General features: G+C 34.7%; 2 protein-coding genes and 1 long non-coding RNA gene across 4 annotated transcripts; 2 read left to right on the forward strand and 1 right to left on the reverse strand.

The window, feature by feature from the left end:
- Positions 1 to 1572: 1572 nt before the first annotated feature.
- On the reverse strand, positions 1573 to 2553 carry LOC131520917 (uncharacterized). The gene is made up of 3 exons (XR_009266158.1): positions 2328 to 2553; positions 1858 to 1922; positions 1573 to 1766 (listed from the first exon to the last, which is right to left on the reverse strand). It is a non-coding gene; the product is annotated as an uncharacterized LOC131520917 (long non-coding RNA).
- Positions 2554 to 7575: 5022 nt separating this feature from the next.
- zpld1b (zona pellucida-like domain containing 1b) lies at positions 7576 to 13492 on the forward strand. The gene is made up of 10 exons (XM_058745114.1): positions 7576 to 7681; positions 8749 to 8969; positions 9750 to 9931; positions 10072 to 10144; positions 11070 to 11167; positions 11360 to 11440; positions 11665 to 11836; positions 11933 to 12038; positions 12946 to 12975; positions 13246 to 13492. The coding sequence occupies exons 1-10, from the start codon at positions 7576 to 7578 to the stop codon at positions 13407 to 13409; spliced, it is 1233 nt and encodes a 410-aa protein (XP_058601097.1). The 3' UTR covers positions 13410 to 13492.
- A 1818-nt stretch (positions 13493 to 15310) lies between these two features.
- Positions 15311 to 19930, forward strand: si:ch211-229d2.5 (zona pellucida-like domain-containing protein 1). 2 transcript variants are annotated; one of them, XM_058745010.1, is made up of 10 exons: positions 15311 to 15607; positions 15726 to 15946; positions 16202 to 16386; positions 17054 to 17126; positions 17226 to 17323; positions 17411 to 17491; positions 18514 to 18682; positions 18802 to 18910; positions 19025 to 19045; positions 19133 to 19930. In XM_058745010.1, the coding sequence occupies exons 1-10, from the start codon at positions 15514 to 15516 to the stop codon at positions 19270 to 19272; spliced, it is 1191 nt and encodes a 396-aa protein (XP_058600993.1). In that variant the 5' UTR covers positions 15311 to 15513; the 3' UTR covers positions 19273 to 19930. The 2 variants fall into 2 exon arrangements, with proteins under 2 accessions (XP_058600993.1, XP_058600991.1); XM_058745008.1 differs by having other exon boundaries at positions 15458 to 15946.
- The last annotated feature ends 324 nt before the right edge of the window (positions 19931 to 20254 follow it).

Below are 20254 nucleotides of genomic sequence, written 5' to 3' on the forward strand. Positions count from 1 at the left end.
ACATCAGTAAGCTTGTATTTGGATAACAACCTTGTCCCCTGAAATGTTAGCTGACATTTTTGTCCTCCTTTGAAACTGTAGTCACATTTCAAAGGTTTTATTATTCATACAAACAAAACATGTATGTTGAAAGTCCCGTACTATCAAGTGTTTCGGATAGATTTCACTCGGTGAGCTGGGCTATTCACTATATATTTGTCAGTAATAAAAACAAGTATAGTAAAACAAAATAAATGAATCAGTAATCTATTTTCTTGATTTGATAGTGGCATAGATTTAAAGGCATTTGTGTGAAAAATTGATAACGGTATAATAATAAGCATTGTTTTCATGATCATTCTAATCATCGTGCCATTCCATGCAATGAATCAAATTAGATGATGCTTATGTCTGTATATGCGGCTGATCTGACTGTAATATAAACACATCTGAGGAAAACTATATGGGACACTGTAAAAAGTGATAAGTTGACTTAACTTAAAAAAATTGAGGAAACCTGTTGCCTTAAAATTATTAAGTAAGTGATATTTCTTTTTAAAAAGTTAAGTGAACTTGACAATTCACTTCACTTATTTTTTTAATTATCATTTACTTAAAAATTGTAAGGCAACGGGTTTCCTCAATTTTTAAGTTAAGTCAACTTATCACTTTTTACAGTGTGCTATATGCTTACATTTGATATCTGTGTAATTGTTACTCTAGAATTAAGGGCTTAACTCTGCAAATGGTGATTGCATTATAAACTGTTCCTCAATATAGGAACATAGAAGAACCATTTTTGGTTCCACAAAGAACCATTCAGTCAAAGGTTCTTTAAAGAACCATCTCTTCATTGCCTTTTTATAATCTGAAGAACCTAAAGAATCTTTTGTGAAACAGAAAGGTTCTTCAGATGTCAAAGGTTCTTTATGGAACCATTTAGACAAAAAAAAAAAAAGGTTCCTCTATGAGTCTATGGCATGGTGAAGCACCTTTATTTTTAAGAGTGTATGAGAATATACTGTCCTCGCAGCTCTGACCCCAGCAGCTGCTCTCAGTACAGTGATCACTAAAAACAATTGAATGTCATGTAATCCGTCAGTATGAATCAGAACACATGGTCACCTGACAGTACATCTGGGTCGTTTCATGGGTGGGTGTTGTGAAGTACAGTACATGGTTTTGCTTTCAGGATTTATTCTGTATTCATTTCAGGAGAAGGGGGCCATTTGATCCCATTTGGTCTGAATAGTAGCCCTGTCCAAAGTTCAGCATATTTGATTTCAACACAGCCTACACTGTTAGACATTTCAAAGGGTTTTTACAGTAACTTACTGTAATTACAATTTACAGTAGCAAACTGTATTTGATTTATCAGTATACTACTGTAATTCATTCATTTTAATATAGATTTCATTAGATTTTATAATTTTTATATAGAATTCATTTTATTTTTACTCTACATAGGTACTACTGGCATTCAATTAAAACAGACACAATAATTACAAAATATCAAATTCTTTATTTAAAACATTGCATGTATAACACATAAAAATACAGTCTTCCAACTCTGGAACAGTGCAACTTCACCATTTCTCCTGTCTTAGGATGTTTTGCAGTGCATTTTGTTGTGATTTATCCTCACAAAGAATCTTTAGGCAACAGAAACAAAACAGGGAAAAAAGACAAACAGCCAAAGAATACATAGCGGTCTGCAAAACCCAGGTGCTGCTCCAAAACGTAGCCACCATCTTTGCTCACCATCCACTTTGACAGAAATGTCTTCTCTGAAAAACAAGTAGAAGAAATAGCACACTTTTAAAAGGCAAACCTCATACAGAATACACAAATCTCTCAAAAACATAGTTGTTCTCTTACCATGAATTATCAGTCTCGGGGTGGCTGGCATGTCCATGTCTTTCTTGATGCTTCATTGCAGTTGCCTTTAAAACATAAATACAAAAAAAAATGCAGTAAACCTTAAATTCCATTAAAAACTATAACAAACTAATTCTAAAACTAGAAAGGCAGCTAGCCATGAAACTTAACTTAGCTAACATTGGATTTTATTTTCTCAGGCTACTGGCCAACATTAACTACTAACACCTGAACTAAATTTCACATTAGTTAACCTAATGTTAATATAAGATAAACGTTGCTCGTTAAGAACTATTTTAATTCGGTAACTTAATTCAATAAGCTGACAAAAGTCGTTTGAAACGACGGCGCAGTTTACCATGGTAAAGTTCTGTAACCATCATGTTGACGAGTAAATGTTACTAACCTTAGGTAAACTGGTGTGCAAAAATCTGACACAAACACGCAGACAAACGTACATATATTTTTACCTTGCTTGCTGGTCTTTTTCGCTCGTAAAGTGCATCGACACAGCGTAGATGTTTTCCGGAGCTCTTCCACTCTGGCGGGGTCATCCCCGGGAAAAACCTGCGGCGCTGCCCGCTGCTTCCGTGTCTTTCTCGGACGCGAGTGGCGCGGCGAGGCGCGACTCGATAAAAAACAATATAGAACCCATTATATATATTATCTTCAGTGGATGCGGACAGTAATGTGATGCCCCGGTATATTTCTGATGTACAGATCAGTGGCGTGCACAAGGGGGCAGGGGCTCGAGCCCTGCCCTTTGAGGTCCGACGGTAAAGTGCCCTTAAGGTCCGGTGATTAAGGTCTGCAATTTCTGCCGAGGGTTGAGCTGTTCGATATGACGATTTTTGATCGTGGACTATAAAAATGTCTCCACGATCTGCTTTTTTGAAGAAATATCGTAGTATCGTACTTCGGCGCGCATTCTATCAGCTGCAGTTCTGGCGCCGCTGTCTCTATATACTGTACAACGCCACATACATTCACATCAGTGTTAACTCAGCAGTAGAGTTACTCTCACGGGACACTGCACTTATTCGCAGTCACCAAAAGTACATTATTTGCATCTGCTTCAAAGACTTACTGGTTAAACGTTTCACTCGTGTTCTGTTCTGACGAGCGCCTTTTCTGAGCACATACACCCAAAGCGCGTGCTCTAAAAAGCCCGTCAAACAGCGCCTGATTACTGAACTAAGTTATGTTTTGTGCTAATACTGTCAAAACACACAAGGTTTATGTATAGACTCAGTTGGTTATGTCTAAAATGAAGGTAAACAGCTGAGAGAAACGCATGCGTGCCTGTATATTAGATGCGTGCAGGTCTTAAAGGGACAGTACTAAACATGCTACCGACTGTCATTAAAGGGATAGTTATTAAAATTGTAATTCTGTCATTATTTACTCACTCACATGTTGTCCCAAACCTGTATTAATTTATTTCTTGTGCTGAACACAAAAGAAGATATTTTGAAGAATGTGGCTAACCAAACAGTTGCTGGTTCACATTGACTTTAACAGTGTGAAAAAAATACTATGGAAGTCACTGTAGACCAGCAACTGTTTGGTTTTCCACATTCTTCAAAATAGCATTTATTTTCAGCAGAAGAAACTCGTTCAGGTTTAAAACAACTTTTGAGTGAGTAAATGAAGGTATAAAAATCAAACACTAGTCTATTTTAATTTTGGGGTGAATTATTCCTTTAATGTTAATAAAACACCAAACACAAAGAGAAAAATCACTCACTACTCTTGACTGAAAAACTTTAATACAGTTGCTTTAATAGGAATCAATCTATATAGTGTTTTATTTTTATATTTGTTCATTCAATTTCTTGAATGCTCCTGCTAAATACACCTATTGTAGACTACAATAAAACACTGTTTATTTTATTTGTATATTATGTGTATTTGTAATGTGTATCTTTGCTCTCATTTTTTAATAACAAAGATAAAATAATGACAACAATTTTTATCTTCACCCACTTTGGCCTAAATATCCGCCATACTTTTTTATATTTTGTTACCTTGAAAGGCTTTGTCTTTATAATAGGGAAATTAGTCTGGCTGTACTGCTCAAACAACTTGCAAAATAGAAAATCCAACATGACAAAGAATTGTGATAATATTGTGAATCGTGATATTTAGAAAAAAAAAATTGTGATATTTTTGCCATATCGCCCACCCCTAGCTGAGGGGGACCAAACCCATACAACCCCCAAACACACATTTTGCCCCTGCCCCTCCGGAGGTCTGTGCACGCCACTGGTACAGATGTACTCCAAGCGCTCGCGCTGTTTCTGATACGAAGTACAAACGGATTTTCCAATCATTAGAAGCGATGTAACACATCAGTAGTCAGTCCCAAGCTGCTGCGGCGTTGTAGACACGGTGCAGGGCAAATTGTGTCAGTCCAAATGTAAGAAATGAGGAAAATAAAACGACCTCAGTATAATGGCGCCAAAGAGACCGTTACAGTAGTATACAGCAATTTTAAAAAATACAGTAAGTCTCTGTATGTGGGGTCTGACGTCACAGAAAATTACCGTGATGCAAAGGGTATTACAGTTATTTACTGTAAAGGGAATTTTCAGTATTATACTGGGTGATATACAGTAAATAACTGTGGAAATTACAGAAATGTCTAACAGTGTAATAAGAGCAAGATTCTTCAAAGGTAGAAACCATTTGATCCTTTTTGTGACCATTAGCATCCCAACAAATTCAATGTTGTTTATGACTCATAATTAGAGTATACCAGTAAAAAGTTTTTTTATGTTTTCTAAAGAATTCTCTTCTGATCATCAAGCCTGCATTTATTTGATCCAAAATACTGCAAAGGTAGTAATACTGTGAAATATTTGTACTATTTAAAATAACTTATTTTTATTTTAAAATATTTTAAAATGTAATTTATTCCTGAGATCAAAGCTAAAATTTCAGCATCATTACTCCAGTCACATGATCTTTCAGAAATCATTTGAAATTTGCTGTTCAATAAACATTTATTATTATTATTATTATTATCAATATTTAAAACAGTTGAGCACATTTTTTTCAGGATTCTTTGATGAATAAAAAGATGCAAAGATCAGAATTTATCTGAAATAAAAAGCTTTTGTAACATTATACACTATACCATTCAAAAGCTTGCAGTCAGTATAATTATTTTTATTTTATTTATTTATTTTGGGCAAAGAAATTATAGAAATTAATACTTTTATTTAGCAAGGATGCTTTAAATTTATCAAAAGTGATGATAAAGAAATGTAAATGTTACAAAAGATTTCTATTTCAGATAAATGCTGTTCTTCTGAACTTTCTATTCATCAAAGAAACCTGAAAAAATTCAAATGTTTTTTTGAGCAGCAAATCAGAATGATTTCTGAAGGATCATGTGACTGGAGTACTGATGCTAAAAATTCAGCTCTGAAATCATAGGAACAAATTACATTTTAAAATGTATTCAAATAGAAAACAGTTATTTTAAATAGTAAAAATATTTCAAAACTGTATTATTTTGCTGTACTTTGAATCAAATAAATGCAGGCTTGGCGAACAGAAAAGACTTCTTAAAAAACATCTTATACTGTTCAAAAACGTTTAACTGGTAGTATATAACATTTTACCAACCTGTGTAATGTAAGCAATAATGCATAAAAGTTTGGGTTCTGTAAGAGTTTGTTTGTTTTTCTGAAAGAAATGAATGCTTTTATTCAGCAAGGACGCATTAAATGAATCAAAAGTTAACAGTAAAGACCTTTATAAATGTTAAAACAGATTTCTATTTAATAACGTATAGTTTCCACAAAAATATTGATAATATGTTTCATGAGCACTAAATCAGCATATTAGACTGATTCATGCTTTAAAAAAAAGTAGTTATTACTGCATATTAACACTTCTTATTTATGAAATATAAACTGATTAAATCAGCATATTAAACATGGCAATTATTATCTATTAGCTTTACTATTTAATGTCAAAACTGGGCAGTTTGCGATCTTCACTGAGTGGATCACTGAGCGTTTCTGGTTGAGATAAGCGCTGCGCGAGGAACCGGGAGGCCACAGTAACAATAGCAGCACACTCACTATCAACCCCGATGGACCGACAGAGAGAATAGGCCCTTTAGTCACTTCAGCTGCTGATGAAAACATAATTCCTGCCTTCAGTCCCACATTGAGCTCAGACATTATTGAGCGATGACAGAGGCAGATCAAGCCATGAGGAGACGAGTGGGAAATCGTAAAAGCTGCTCATGTTTCTAGCTCCATTAAAAAAGATTTGTTCAGCGCATTGAGATTGTGATGGATTTTCCCATGTTGTCCAGGACAGCTCTTTTTGTTTAAGACGTCTGATAATGGCTCATTGTTTTGTCCGCGGTAGAGGCCCGTGGTGCGGGCGGCCCTGTGGAGATGCCAGGCTGCCCATTCACTCAGTGGTGGAGGGCCGAGACACATGGAGCACAGCTCACCTGCATCAGGGGACTGAGGTAGGAGACTCAGACTCATGTTAAGTCAAAAATGTTATACTGTTATACTGTTATACATTTTTTGAAATTTGATTTTTTTTTAAATGGCAAAAATGTGTGTTCTCCTTGCTTTCCAGGTGTTGAAATGGAGTGGATATGTGTTCCTCTTGTGCTTTTCTGTGGGATTCATTTAGCTTTTACACAGTTCAACGGATTCAACTGTGATCCAAACTACCACAGCAGATTCCTGGTAAGAAAGGCCTAATAAACAATAATACATTACAGTTCAAAAGTCAGTTAGATTTGGGTTTGTTTGTTTGTTTTGAAATAAATTAATACTCCATTCAGCAAAGACACATTAAATGAATCAAAAGTTAACAGTAAAGACCTTTATAAATGTTAAAACAGATTTCTATTTAATAACGTATAGTTTCCACAAAAATATTGATAATATGTTTCATGAGCACTAAATCAGCATATTAGACTGATTCATGCTTTAAAAAAGTAGTTATTACTGCATATTAACACTTCTTATTTATGAAATATAAACTGATTAAATCAGCATATTAAACATGGCAATTATTATCTATTAGCTTTACTATTTAATGTCAAAACTGGGCAGTTTGCGATCTTCACTGAGTGGATCACTGAGCGTTTCTGGTTGAGATAAGCGCTGCGCGAGGAACCGGGAGGCCACAGTAACAATAGCAGCACACTCACTATCAACCCCGATGGACCGACAGAGAGAATAGGCCCTTTAGTCACTTCAGCTGCTGATGAAAACATAATTCCTGCCTTCAGTCCCACATTGAGCTCAGACATTATTGAGCGATGACAGAGGCAGATCAAGCCATGAGGAGACGAGTGGGAAATCGTAAAAGCTGCTCATGTTTCTAGCTCCATTAAAAAAGATTTGTTCAGCGCATTGAGATTGTGATGGATTTTCCCATGTTGTCCAGGACAGCTCTTTTTGTTTAAGACGTCTGATAATGGCTCATTGTTTTGTCCGCGGTAGAGGCCCGTGGTGCGGCGGCCCTGTGGAGATGCCAGGCTGCCCATTCACTCAGTGGTGGAGGGCCGAGACACATGGAGCACAGCTCACCTGCATCAGGGGACTGAGGTAGGAGACTCAGACTCATGTTAAGTCAAAAATGTTATACTGTTATACTGTTATACATTTTTTGAAATTTGATTTTTTTTTAAATGGCAAAAATGTGTGTTCTCCTTGCTTTCCAGGTGTTGAAATGGAGTGGATATGTGTTCCTCTTGTGCTTTTCTGTGGGATTCATTTAGCTTTTACACAGTTCAACGGATTCAACTGTGATCCAAACTACCACAGCAGATTCCCTGGTAAGAAAGGCCTAATAAACAATAATACATTACAGTTCAAAAGTCAGTTAGATTTGGGTTTGTTTGTTTGTTTTGAAATAAATTAATACTCCATTCAGCAAAGACACATTAAATCGATCAAAAATGATAGTAAATACACTTATAATGTTAAAACAAATTCTATTTCAAATAAATGCTTCTTTTCAAAAAGAAAAATGTATATGCTTAAATTTGACATTTTTACAAATAATTAAATAATTTTTAATTCATAAAAATATTTACAAGAAAATCTGCATATTTGAAAGATTTCTGAAAGATCATGTGACACTGAAGACTGGTGTTATGATGCTGAACAAATTCAATTTTAAAATATATTAAAATAAAAATACAAATCTATTTAAAATTGCAATGATATTTCACAATATTACTGACTTTTATTATTGTTGTTGTTGTTGTTGTAATTATTATTATTATTAAGTTTAATGTATTTTTGATTACAATCAGCCTTCATGAGCATAAGAGACTTCTTTCAAAAACATAAAAAATTCTACCATCCCCAGTCTTTTGAACAGAATAAATCAATTTTTAATAATTAATAATTTATTATTTTTAAAATGCTTATTTTTCTGTAAAAAAAATGTAACTATATAAGATAATGAAAATATTATTAAGAAATTTTAGAATATTGAATATTGAAAAATTTATAACAAGTAAAAGTTTCAAAGTAAATGAGCAAGTAGTATTTCCAGCTCCAAAAGAGCAAATATTCTTGCTTGTGGAGTTTATGGAGCTCAAGTTCTCCTATCATTAAAGAAAAAGGGGGACGAACCAAATACTAAAACATTCTGAAATTCATAATAATATTTCAGTTCAGCTTTGCACTTACATAGTCACACTGATAATGTCATTTGTAATGGAAAATGTGTAAAAAATAAAATAAAATAAAAAAATGCTAAATTGAAGCATTTCCTTTATTTGACTTTTGGACTGTATTTTATTGTAAGCCCATGTTTAGTAAAGAATGTTGTCTCCAATTGAAACACATATTATGAGGGTTTCATTTACTTCTATAATTTTTTTTCCTCAAGGTGAGAGAGATATCAGTGTATACTGTGGCGTTCAGACAATCACACTAAAGATTAACCTCTGTCCTGTGCTGTACTCTGGATACACTGATGCTGACTTGGCACTGAACAGTCGTCATGGAGACTCCCAATGCCGAGGCTTCATAAACAACAATACTTTCCCCACAGCTGTGCTCTTCAGTATCAGCCTGAGCACACTGGAGGCCTGCGGTAACATGCTGGAGGTGAGAGATGCATTCACTTACACACAAGTACTATGGTATAGTTTTACATTCAGTACTATTGAACTGTCTATGTGAACTTGCACCAGCTTCACGTTTTGCACTGTTTGTGTTAAAGGAATAGTTCACCCCAAAATTACAGTTTGCTGTACTCCCAGGCTATCCAAGTTGTGGATGAGTTTGCTTTTTCACTGGAACAGATGTGGAGAAATTTAGCATTACATCACTTGCTCATCAATAGATCCTCTGCAGTGAATGGGTGCCGTCAGAATGAGAGTCCAAACATCTGATAAAAACATTACCACAAGTAATCCACACAACACTAATCCATCAATTAATGTCTTGTGAAGTGAAAAGCTGTGTGTTTGTGATAAACAAGTCCATAATTATGATATTTTTAACTTTGAACCATTGCTTCCATGGCTAAAATAGCAATCCATAATTTATAATTAGTGAAAAAGTCTATTCGCTTTTGTCCTCTCACGTCGAAATCTACAGACATGCATTTGTGGATTATTGTGATGTTTTTATCAGATGTTTGGACTCTCATTCTGACGGCACCCATTCACTGCAGAGGATCCATTTAATGAGCAAGTGATGTAATTCTACATTTCCCTAAATCTGTTGCAATGAGCAAACAAACTCTTCCACACCTTGAATGGCCTGAGTAAATTTTCATTTTTGGGTGAACTATTATTCCATTACGTAACGTAACTGATATGTAATCCTAAATAACAAATTTGGTTATATGAGTTTTAAAAACTTTTCTATTTCTCTAATCAGGTTTCTACATCTCAAGGCTTTAATGCCTATGGGAACATCTCCATGGTACAGATGGGTAATATATCAGGCTACATTGACACCCCAGATCCTCCAACTGTTATCAGCTACCTGCCAGGTCTGGTGTATAAATTCAGCTGTAGTTATCCTCTGGAGTACCTGCTCAACAACAGCCAGCTGGCAGCGTGAGTCTGTTTTCTGACGTAACAACCTACTTCTACAACTACAACTCTGCATTTATCAGAATAATCAATCCTTTGCTCATATGTTCTGCTGTGAATATACAGCCATAATATCTTGTTTTAATCTCATTCTTCTTTACCAGCTCATCTGCTGCAATATCAGTGAAAGACAACAACGGCACTTTCCTGAGCACTCTCAGTCTAGTGCTTTACAATGTGAGTGATCTCTGTAGTTCATAAAATAAAAATGCATTTTAAAGTATGGATGTGCAGCAATACAAAATGTTTCATACATTTTCTGCACCAAGTTTTTGTTACATGTAATTTACAAAGTTAGTAAATTAGGTTACACTTTATTTTTAGGTGTCATTGTTACCGTGTAATTATATATTTAAGTACTGAGTAATATTAATGAACTATATGTGCACTGTAAAAAGTGATAAGTTGACTTAACTTCTTAACTTAAATATTTTAAGGCAAAGGGTTTCCTCAATTTTTTTAAGTAAATGATCATTTAAAAAATAAGTTAAGTGAATTGTCAAGTTCACTTAACTTTTTTTATTTATTTATTTTTATTATTATTTACGTAATAATTTTAACGTAACGGGTTTCCTCAATTTTTTTAAGTTAAGTCAACTTATCACTTTTTACAGTGTACTTACTATATGGTTAGGTTTAGGATTAGGGTTTTCCTTAGGGTTACTTGCATGTATGTATGCATACTTTCTTGTTATTATAATAGTAAGTGCATGTAATGTGTAACAAGGACACCTTAAAATAAAGTGTTAAAAATTTGCAACTAACTATACATAAAAATGTATATTTTATGAATATTGTTTATCATGTTTAAATGTTAATGGTTGTATACTTACAATTTAATTACATTTAAATTCATTATTATTATTATTAGATATTTGTTTGAGAAATGAATTAACTTAGAATTACAAATTAAATTTGACTTATTTGGATTGTAAATAATTTATTTTTACGATCTGTTATTATCAGTTTCATATTGTGGATGTGTACAAAAATGTGTATGTAGTTCTCAAAGTTAAATTAAAATGTAAAAATGGCATGTTGCAATGAAGAATGACTTAGCCCACCATACAATATCAAATTTTCTTTGTTTCATATTTTACAGGACTCAACCTTCAGTCAGCTGATCTCTATACCAATGTCCGGCCTGTCCTTGAAAACTCGTGTGTTTGCTGCAGTTAGGGCTACAAATCTGGACAAGAGGTATATTGTACAGAGAAAAATTTTTTTTTATTTATTCTAAACTCATTTTAAATTCATTAATAGTATAAGCTCATTACTAGTTGTGGGTAAATACTTTTTTGAGGCCTTGTTAACTAAGCCCCTGTTGTTGTTTTTTGGAGATTAGAGATTTGATTCCCATTAATAGCAGAAATGACTGTGTTTTCCCCACAGGTGGAACGTTCTGATGGATCACTGTTACGCCACCCCCTCTGGGAACCCTAATGATGGGATACGCTACAACCTTTTCTTTGGGTAATTTAGTATTTTCTGAAATTATGTGCACATTAACTCGGTGAGTCCTCATTACCTGCTCAACTATACAATGCACAAAGGCCTTTTAGAGGAAATCTTTTGTGTGTGTGAGTGTATGTGTGTGCACAGTTGTGTTTGGGTATGACTGAAGATAATCAGTTTATCTGTAGATTTCAGCAGATTTCAGGTTTAAAGAGGCTTTATTTTTGTGGGGGTTTAAATAGGTGCTACAAGGATCCACAGACAACTGTATTTGAGAACGGAAAAAGTCAAATGGGCCGCTTTGCGTTTGAAGTTTTCCGTTTTGTGAAACATAAGAACCAGAAGACATCCACAGTGTTTCTGCACTGTATTACAAAGCTGTGTCGAGTAGATGACTGCGCAATACTAATGCCGGTAAACAGTCATAATGCTGAAGTATTTCATGGTTCATAATGTATTTTACGTGTAGCAACTGAACAAGAACACTGACTGTAATATCATTCATGGCAGATCTGTGGAAAACGCAGGAGGAGAGACACTGTGGAGGAACATGTCGTAACAGGTTCATCCTCAGGGGATGCCGTCATAACCGCAGGGCCCATAATCACTAGGAGCGGTGAGAGCCATCCTCAGCTTTATAGTCTGTTTAATTCAATTTATTTAATTTCTTTCACAAGTTGTCGCACAGAGTTTTGGTTGTTAAGTAAACTGAATTATTAACAGTATAAAAGTAAAATCTACTAAATCTTATGACATTGTATTGAATAAAATGAATGAGTAAACCTAATTAAAACATTTCACATTACAAATGTGATGTGGTGACCCTAAAAATAACATTTATCGTATTTAACATATTTACAAAATAAAACATCATTAAAATAAACAATAATTATCGTTCAAAAGTAAGAAGGGGTCTGTAATTTTTTTGAAAGAACTGTCTTATGTTAACCAAGCCTGCATTTATTTGATCAAAAGTACAAATAAATAAATAAATCTTTTGTGGCATTACAAATGTCTTTACTGTCAATTTTATCAGTTTAATGCAGAAAAGTATACATTTCTTAAAAAAAAAAAAAAAAACCTTAAATAGTCATATTTCAAACACGTTTTAATTTCTGTGAGACAACATCACCTTAAAATATAATATGTTTATAAAATATATGTTTTGAAAAACAAGAGATGCAGTCAATCTCACGGGCCTCAACATTTGGCACACAAAGTATGATAATGGTAACAATCAATGGATTATCTTTCTAAACATGACAGCAAAATCAATAACAACATGGTGTAAAAGCAAACAGTAAAACCAGGCAAACCTGTGCACGCTGGGAACACCAGCATTGTAATGTTAAGTAGATTTTATATATTTGTTATACCTTTGAAATTGACTTTTATTTTGTACGATTTTTATTAGTACAAATGTGGAATTTGCTTAAAGCTTGAGATGCAATTGATGTAGTTCAATGTAGAAAGTGTTAAACCATGAAACCATTTACCACAAAAACCTTGCTTGTTTTCTGCAGATGAATCTCCAACCAACAACTCACAACTTGGTAAGATATTTCTTTAAGTAGCCTGCTAAATGTTTTTCATTAGTAGACCCCCCACCCCACCGTGTCCTTTCTGTGAGACATCAAGCTCTGTTTTCACTGTGCAACAATGAACACCAGTGTCAAGTTCTGCAAATGAGATCCATGAAAACTGTGGTACGCATTTACAGAACTTGTCTGATTTTGACCGCTATCCCTCTCAACCCCATTCACCCCCACAAACCTCTGGTGACCCCCACTCACCCCCACTCTCCCCTCTCTGTGCCCCTGCAGTGAGCGGATCCTCCCAGCATCTGAATGCTGTAACCAGTGCCTTGATATCGGGTGTGGTTGTGCTGGGAGTGACGAGTCTGGGCCTCTTCATCCTCTCCCTCAGGCTGCTCAGGAAGCCCAGCCCTTCTAGTCTGACAGGGGTCTGGAACCCCAGCTTCAGATGACCATGACGTCCAAATCCAGAGTGCACTGAAATACGTCAAACAATATTTGGTCACTGCTCTCGCATGTCACAAAATTGCCATTGGTTGGCTTTGTCAAACGAGTTTTCTCTTATGAATTTAATAGTGTCTTTTAAAATACCTCAGTTTGTTTTCCGTATCAGGGTCTGTGATCCTATATGTCTTGAAGTGCAGAGCACAAATTAAATGTAGAGTGTTCACATTTAGATTGCAGATTATTTGCTTTATGAATTATTGTTGATCTGTGCAATGAGTAGAATAAGTGATGAAAAAAATTAGACAGAGGTCTTCCTAGTTGGCAGCAACAGATTAGATCGAATACCGCAGAAAAACTGCCCAATTAATATTGATTTTTAATACAGTTTTTGTTTATTTTTTACAAATGGAGGGACAAATCACAGTTGTTTTCAATGGTAATAAACAGCTTGACGCAGTCACTGTTAACCTAGACAATTTTTTTAATTGGTTTTTAATTTGCATGATATAGTTTAAAATATAAATGAAATATTTTTAGATGCACATTTATGGTGTTATTAAATTGATGTGCCATTATAATCTTTTTTAAATTCAAATTGTAAATATGTACAACCTGTTGTTTTTCCCAAACAGATTTTGTCAGCTGCACATAATGGACATTTTTAAAGTGTTTTAATATAAAAATGAATTCAAACCGATGTCTCATTTCAGTATACTCAGTATACTTATTGCTCACAGATAATTTTCAACATATCTAAAATCACACTCTAACAATCTTTATTCAGCCACAAGAAATGACATCGAAAATACAACACAGACACAAACCACTCATCTAATTCTCACAGTGCCACTGTAGATCTCCACAATCTGCATCCTTTCTCTACATAATCCCAGATTACTGCACGGAGCCAAAAACTAGAAAAATCTGATGCAGTGATTGTTTATCTCCCTTTCGTTTCTTATGTGTGTGTAAAAAGTCCACCGCATTGTTTTGCTAAGATATTTAACTGAACACGTCATGGCCAGCATCATATTATAATGAGGTCTATAACATTTTTCATGGTTTTGTGTCCTTGTCAATAGAGGAAGGCCAACACCCTACACTGATTTGACCCTAATTAGAAAAAGTGTTGTCCTTCCCAGGTAGCTCAGCTGACAGGTTCATGTTACAATTCCATTGGTGTAAATTTTCTGTGAAGTGGTACCTCATTTTCACAGATTTCACATCATTAGCAGGAGATAAGAAGCAAGGAAGAATCCAAAACTTACTATTCGAACCTTACTATTTGAAAAGCTTCAGAATTATTAAAGTGTTGTTACTCCCAAAGGGATAGTTCACCCAAAAAATAATTTGCCATCATTTACTCATCCTCATGTCCTTCCAAACCTGAATAACTTTCTTTCTTCTTCTGTTTTTGAACATTTAATGAAAGTCAGTGGTTGTTTTAGATGCCATTGCAGACATTTTTCAAAATATCTTCTTTCATGTTCCACAATGAACCCCTTCAGCATAACCTTTTGACAATCATTATCACAACCATCAAATAGGTGTGTACAAACCGTGTGATTTCATGCAGTGACCATCAAGATTTAAAGCTAACAAACTTTCTAAAAGGCATGGAAGGTCAGACCGATAGACTTTTAGGTTCAAAGAGAAGATGGGACCTCCCATATATTGTGTACTTCTTCAATAGAGTTTGTACTTAGTTTATTAAATTACACGTTAATATCTTTCAGGATGTACAAGATGACAAAGACAGTGGTCATTGTTTATGATCTACCTTTAAAGGTGATGTGTAAAGTTTCAAGGTTTGCCTCAAGGTAATGGTACCTTATCCACAAAAGTGAATTGTTCTTGAGAACTCAAGCAACCATACTGAATGGCAAATGACCTTGTTTTGGCCCAATCCTGCGGAAGTACCTGAGAACTAACTTCTCCTACACACGTACATATATAAATAACAGACTGAAGCCTGTCAGAGTTAATCCAGCAGTGACTTTGAGAAGATAGAGGATCTTTAACAGCAAGGATAACTTTGAGATTTTCTCTGGGGTGCTGAGACTCATTCAACAGTCATTTTTGGACATTGATGAAGAGCAGATAGCTGACATGGTTCTCCTCAGCCTCTTGATTTTAGGTGCTCTGGTTAAAGGCCACCTGGCTCTTAGTGCTAATGAGTGTGGGAATTCCTTCAGGCGTCCAGGTAGGCCTACTGTCCTGCATGGTTTTGTCTCCAGTAATTATTGTAACTGCTTTTAAAACTAAAATAATTCATCAGTTTAATAGGAAAGACTTCAGGGAGCTTTTCTTTTGCCTTGCAGCGTACACCGACATCGCAGTGTATTGCGGGACCCAGTCTATAAATTTGGCCATCCAGGTTTGCCCGGTCATTTACACCGGATATAATGAGAGTCTGTTGATTCTGAATCAAATGGCAAACGATCCGTTGTGTCGCGGAACGCTGGATGCGACTGTCAGTCCTCCGGTCTTGCGCTTCAGCTTCCCGCTAAGACAGTTAGACGCCTGCGGCAGCATCTTCCGCGTGAGTATTACTGCATCTTACACTATATTCACACTGATCAAATATTCTCTAATATGCTCTCTGGTGAGTTGAATAGGCCAGCAAACTAGCGAGGTTACCAACAGGGGTCAGTGTTATTCATACGCACTGACAGCGTCGTTGACAAGTATTCAAAACGCCAAAAAAACAAAACAAAAGATGATTAGTTCCCCATTTTCCCTGTATTTTGTAACCTCTCTCTGCAAGTCTAATTCATTTCATTGTCTTAATTTGTAGACCACCAGCGCTCCAGGGAAAGGGATCTTCTCGGACTTCTCTAACATCCAGACGGTGAACATCAGCGGGGTGGTCAGATCTTTTGACCCCACAATAGGAACAGTGACCTACAACGCCGAGCTGAGTTATTTTTACTCCTGTGCATATCCACTCGAGTACCTGGTCAACAATACACAAGTTGATGTGTAAGCTCTTTTAACTCTCTTAATAGATGAATTCTGCTGAAATAGCTTAATAAAAAGTCTTAAACCAGCCTAAGCTGGTCGCAGCTATAGTCTCCCAGTTTTCAGTTTTGGACTGGCCCAATTCTGGCTAACCGTTTTTAAACAACAAGGATGCGTTGAAAACGGTTTTAAAAGATTCCTATTTCAAATAGATGCTTTTCTTTTAAACGTTCTAGTCATCAAAGAATCCTGAATGGAAAAATGTATCACGATTTCCACAACAATATTAAACTGTTTAAACTGTTTTCTCTGATGGTAATAATAACAATAAACGTTTCTTGAGCACTAAATCAGTGTATTTGAATGATTTCTGAAGGATCACTGAAGACTAGAGTAATGGTGCTGAAAATTCAGCTTTGCCAACAAAGGAATAATAAATTACGTTTTAAAATATATTTAATTAGAAAACAATCATTTTAATATGCAATAATGTTTCAAAATGTCCCCATTAGATAAATGCAGCTTTGGTGAGCATAAGAGACTTTTTTTTTTTTTTTTTTAATTAACAAAACAGTAGTTTGAACAGCAGTGTGAAGTATGCATCTTGTTGACTGAGTAGTGAATAATTATTTTCAAGGGCTCTAACTATGTATAACTTGTAATCTCTAACCTTTACCTCCCTCTTCAGGTCATCCTCCTCTATTGCAGTGATTGACAACAATGGTAGCTTCATCAGCACTTTAAGCATGCAGCTCTTCAAAGTAAATAAAGGAAAAAGTTTCTAAAAATCTAGCTATGCTATGTCATATTGTGTCCATATATAATTGTGTGTGTATATTCATATATAATTGTGTGTCTAGGATGTAAACTACACAACTCCACTCGTTATCCCAGCCATTGGTATTGAGCTCAGAACCAGAGTCTACGTGCAAGTCATTGCAGCAAACTTGACTTCACAGTGAGTGACATTTGCTGATGTTTCTTCCGAGGTATACCTTCATTAGTTAGTGTAGAAATTGACTGATTCTGTCCTCCTCCTCTACAGGTATCATGTTCTGCTGGATCGATGCTATGCCTCCATCTCAGCCTTACCTGCAAATTCAACCTTTTTCAACCTCTTTGTCCCGTAAGTCTAAAAAAGGGAGGTTTTGAAATGTCAGGGAATTTTGAGAGAAGCCATGGAAATTAATTGGTTGTCTAATTTATTTTATATATGCTATATTTATAATAAATCTTATAAATCAAAAATGTAACAAAAAATGAATTATTTTAAAGAAAATGTCATCAATTAGGGAATTTTGAGAGAAGTCATGTTAAAAATAACTTTTACTTATTTATTATATTATACATACATATTTATATTAAATTAATATTTACATTTATATTATACTTATATATATATATATATATATAATTAATAATTAATATAATTAATCTAATATAATTTTAAAAATTAAGAATATATCGGAATAAGAAATGTTGTTTTTGAGTCTCTAAAAACTCATGAACAAAGCCATGGAAATTCATTGCTCGTCTAATTTATTTTATCTAGACTATATTTATAATAAATCTTATAAATCAATAATATAACACAAAATTAATTATTTTAAAGAAAATGTAATCAATTAGGGAATTTTGAGAGAAGTCATGTTAAAAATAACTTTTATAATATAATTTATTTTATATTTTACTTATTTATTATATTATACTTATATATATATATATATATATATTATACATATATACTTATATATATTTTATATTAAATTAATAATTCATATAATTAATCTAATATAATAAAAAAAAAGAATATATCGGAATACGAAATGTTGTTTTTGAGACTCTACAAGATTATTTTTAAAACTCACAAACAAAGCCATGGAAATTCATTGGTCGTCTAATTTATTTTATACTATATTTACAATAAATATTATAAATCGATAATATAACAAAAAATATATATATATTTTAAAGAATATTTCATCAATTAGAAATTGTTCTTTTATTGTTTTTTAGTCTTTTTATTGGTTATTAGTTATTAGTTTGTTTGTTTTTTATTAGAATTATTTTATAAACTCAACAAAGCCACAAAGCCATGGAAATTCATTGGTCATACTTAAAAATACTCCTTCTCTCCTTTTCTTAAAGGTGCTCACGGGATCAGTTGACCACCATGTTGGAGAATGGAAACAGTCAGAAGGCTCGCTTTAGCTTCCCGGCCTTCCGCTTTGTCGAGCAGCAGAACCAGACCATTTCCAACTACTACCTCCACTGCATTACCAGGCTTTGTGAAACCAGCACCTGCGCCCAGTTCAAGGTACCACACGTTCTTCAAACCGGCCTATCAGACTACAAGAATTGGGGTCTTAACTAAATCTAGATCAGATAAATGTGTCCTGATTTATTGTTTAACCCTCATCCATTTTCACTGATCAGCAATGCAACAGAAGGAGGAGACGGGAAATACAGACAACCACAATTAAAGATGGCCTCTCAGACACCACCCTCATCACCTCAGGACCTATTAGGACTAAAGCTGAAACCCGTATGGCTCTCTTCCACCTCACTGTCCTTGTCATAATAGATAATACTAATCGAAAGTTATTTCAATACGCATAAATGTAGCTAAATAATAACTGCATATTGTTCTTTCTTTCAGCTCTCGCCACTAAGGAAGAAGGTAAGCCTCCCTCATCAATGTGATTAGTTTACAGAAGAAAACCTGAAAATTTGGTAATAACATGCTGTCTCTTGTATTCCTGTACAGGCTTGAGCAGCGCACAGAAGGACAGTGGTAATGGGGCGTCTGTAGGACTGAGCATCGCTCTGGCCGTCCTCGTCATTGTGGGCACCGTTGCTGCCCTCATGGCCGTGTCGTTTTATCGCAAACTCAGGATGCTGCGTTAATTGTCCCGTGATCCCAGAGCTCTTTTTGTGTAGGACCAATACAACAGCACTGGTGGAGGTGGGAACTGGGGATCCATATTATTAATATCTGACTTTTTAAATTAAAAAGCTTTGTCGGCATAGCAGACAACACGATTGTCATTTGAAATGCAAATATTGCAACCAAAAAAATGTTTTTGAATATATAATAACTTATATTATAAGGCACAAATGTTTAAATGTGCAACATTTTATTTTAAAGCAAACATGTACAGAGTGCATTTGGTGTGAGAAAGAGGATTACAAAGGGAGCGATGCTTGTGTATCAACAGTGGTTTTAAAAGGATATTTGTGTAGATAAAACATTTTATCCAAGTTGTGCTACATTAAAGCAAGATTCAAGGCTTTAGGATTGACAGCTTTGAAAGAACAGGTGAAAGAAACATTTCATAAAGTTATTACAGCTGCATGAAGAGCCTTGCTTTGATTTAGCAAACTTGAATCTGAGAAGGAGTTTCATTTTGGAAAAAGGATTATACGAATGCTTATTTTATTTCAGATGTTCCAGCATATGCAATATATTACAAATTCAGACAGTTGTCTTGTGAAACATGTTTGTTTTTATTTTTTGAGTTTGTACTTTTATTGCATGCAATGTCATTAACAGGTTAATAAAGGCTTGTAGGATTGTGAGAACAGTCTTGATTTCCTCTCCTGTTAAAACGCAGTCACCACTAGAGGGAGCCGATCACCATTGTTTGAAAAAACACATTGGCTAGAATAATGTTTTAGTCTTCTTGCAAAAGTGTTTCTTTATGGTTGTCTTAAAGTTAATTTTACAAAGCACTGTTTAGCAGATAGCAGATTTATATATATATATATATATATATATATATATATATATATATATATATATATATGTGACCCTGGACCACAAAACCAGTCTTAAGTCGCTGGGGTATATTTGTAGCAATAGCCAAAAATACACTGCATGGGTCAAAAT

Source organism: Onychostoma macrolepis, chromosome 15 (genome assembly GCF_012432095.1).
Source record: "Onychostoma macrolepis isolate SWU-2019 chromosome 15, ASM1243209v1, whole genome shotgun sequence".
NCBI classification, from domain to species: Eukaryota; Metazoa; Chordata; class Actinopteri; order Cypriniformes; family Cyprinidae; genus Onychostoma; species Onychostoma macrolepis.

Bases quoted from the DNA above. Each gene is read 5' to 3' on its own strand.
- zpld1b (XM_058745114.1), top strand. From the start codon at position 7,576: ATGGAGTGGATATGTGTTCCTCTTGTGCTTTTCTGTGGGATTCATTTA. The intron at 10,145-11,069 runs GTGAGTGATCTC...CATATTTTACAG, and splicing joins TCAGTCTAGTGCTTTACAAT to GACTCAACCTTCAGTCAGCT. The intron at 11,837-11,932 runs GTAAACAGTCAT...CATTCATGGCAG, and splicing joins ACTGCGCAATACTAATGCCG to ATCTGTGGAAAACGCAGGAG.
- si:ch211-229d2.5 (XM_058745008.1), top strand. From the start codon at position 15,578: ATGAGTGTGGGAATTCCTTCAGGCGTCCAGGTAGGCCTACTGTCCTGC. The intron at 16,387-17,053 runs GTAAGCTCTTTT...CTCCCTCTTCAG, and splicing joins AACAATACACAAGTTGATGT to GTCATCCTCCTCTATTGCAG. The intron at 18,911-19,024 runs GTATGGCTCTCT...TCTTTCTTTCAG, and splicing joins TAGGACTAAAGCTGAAACCC to CTCTCGCCACTAAGGAAGAA.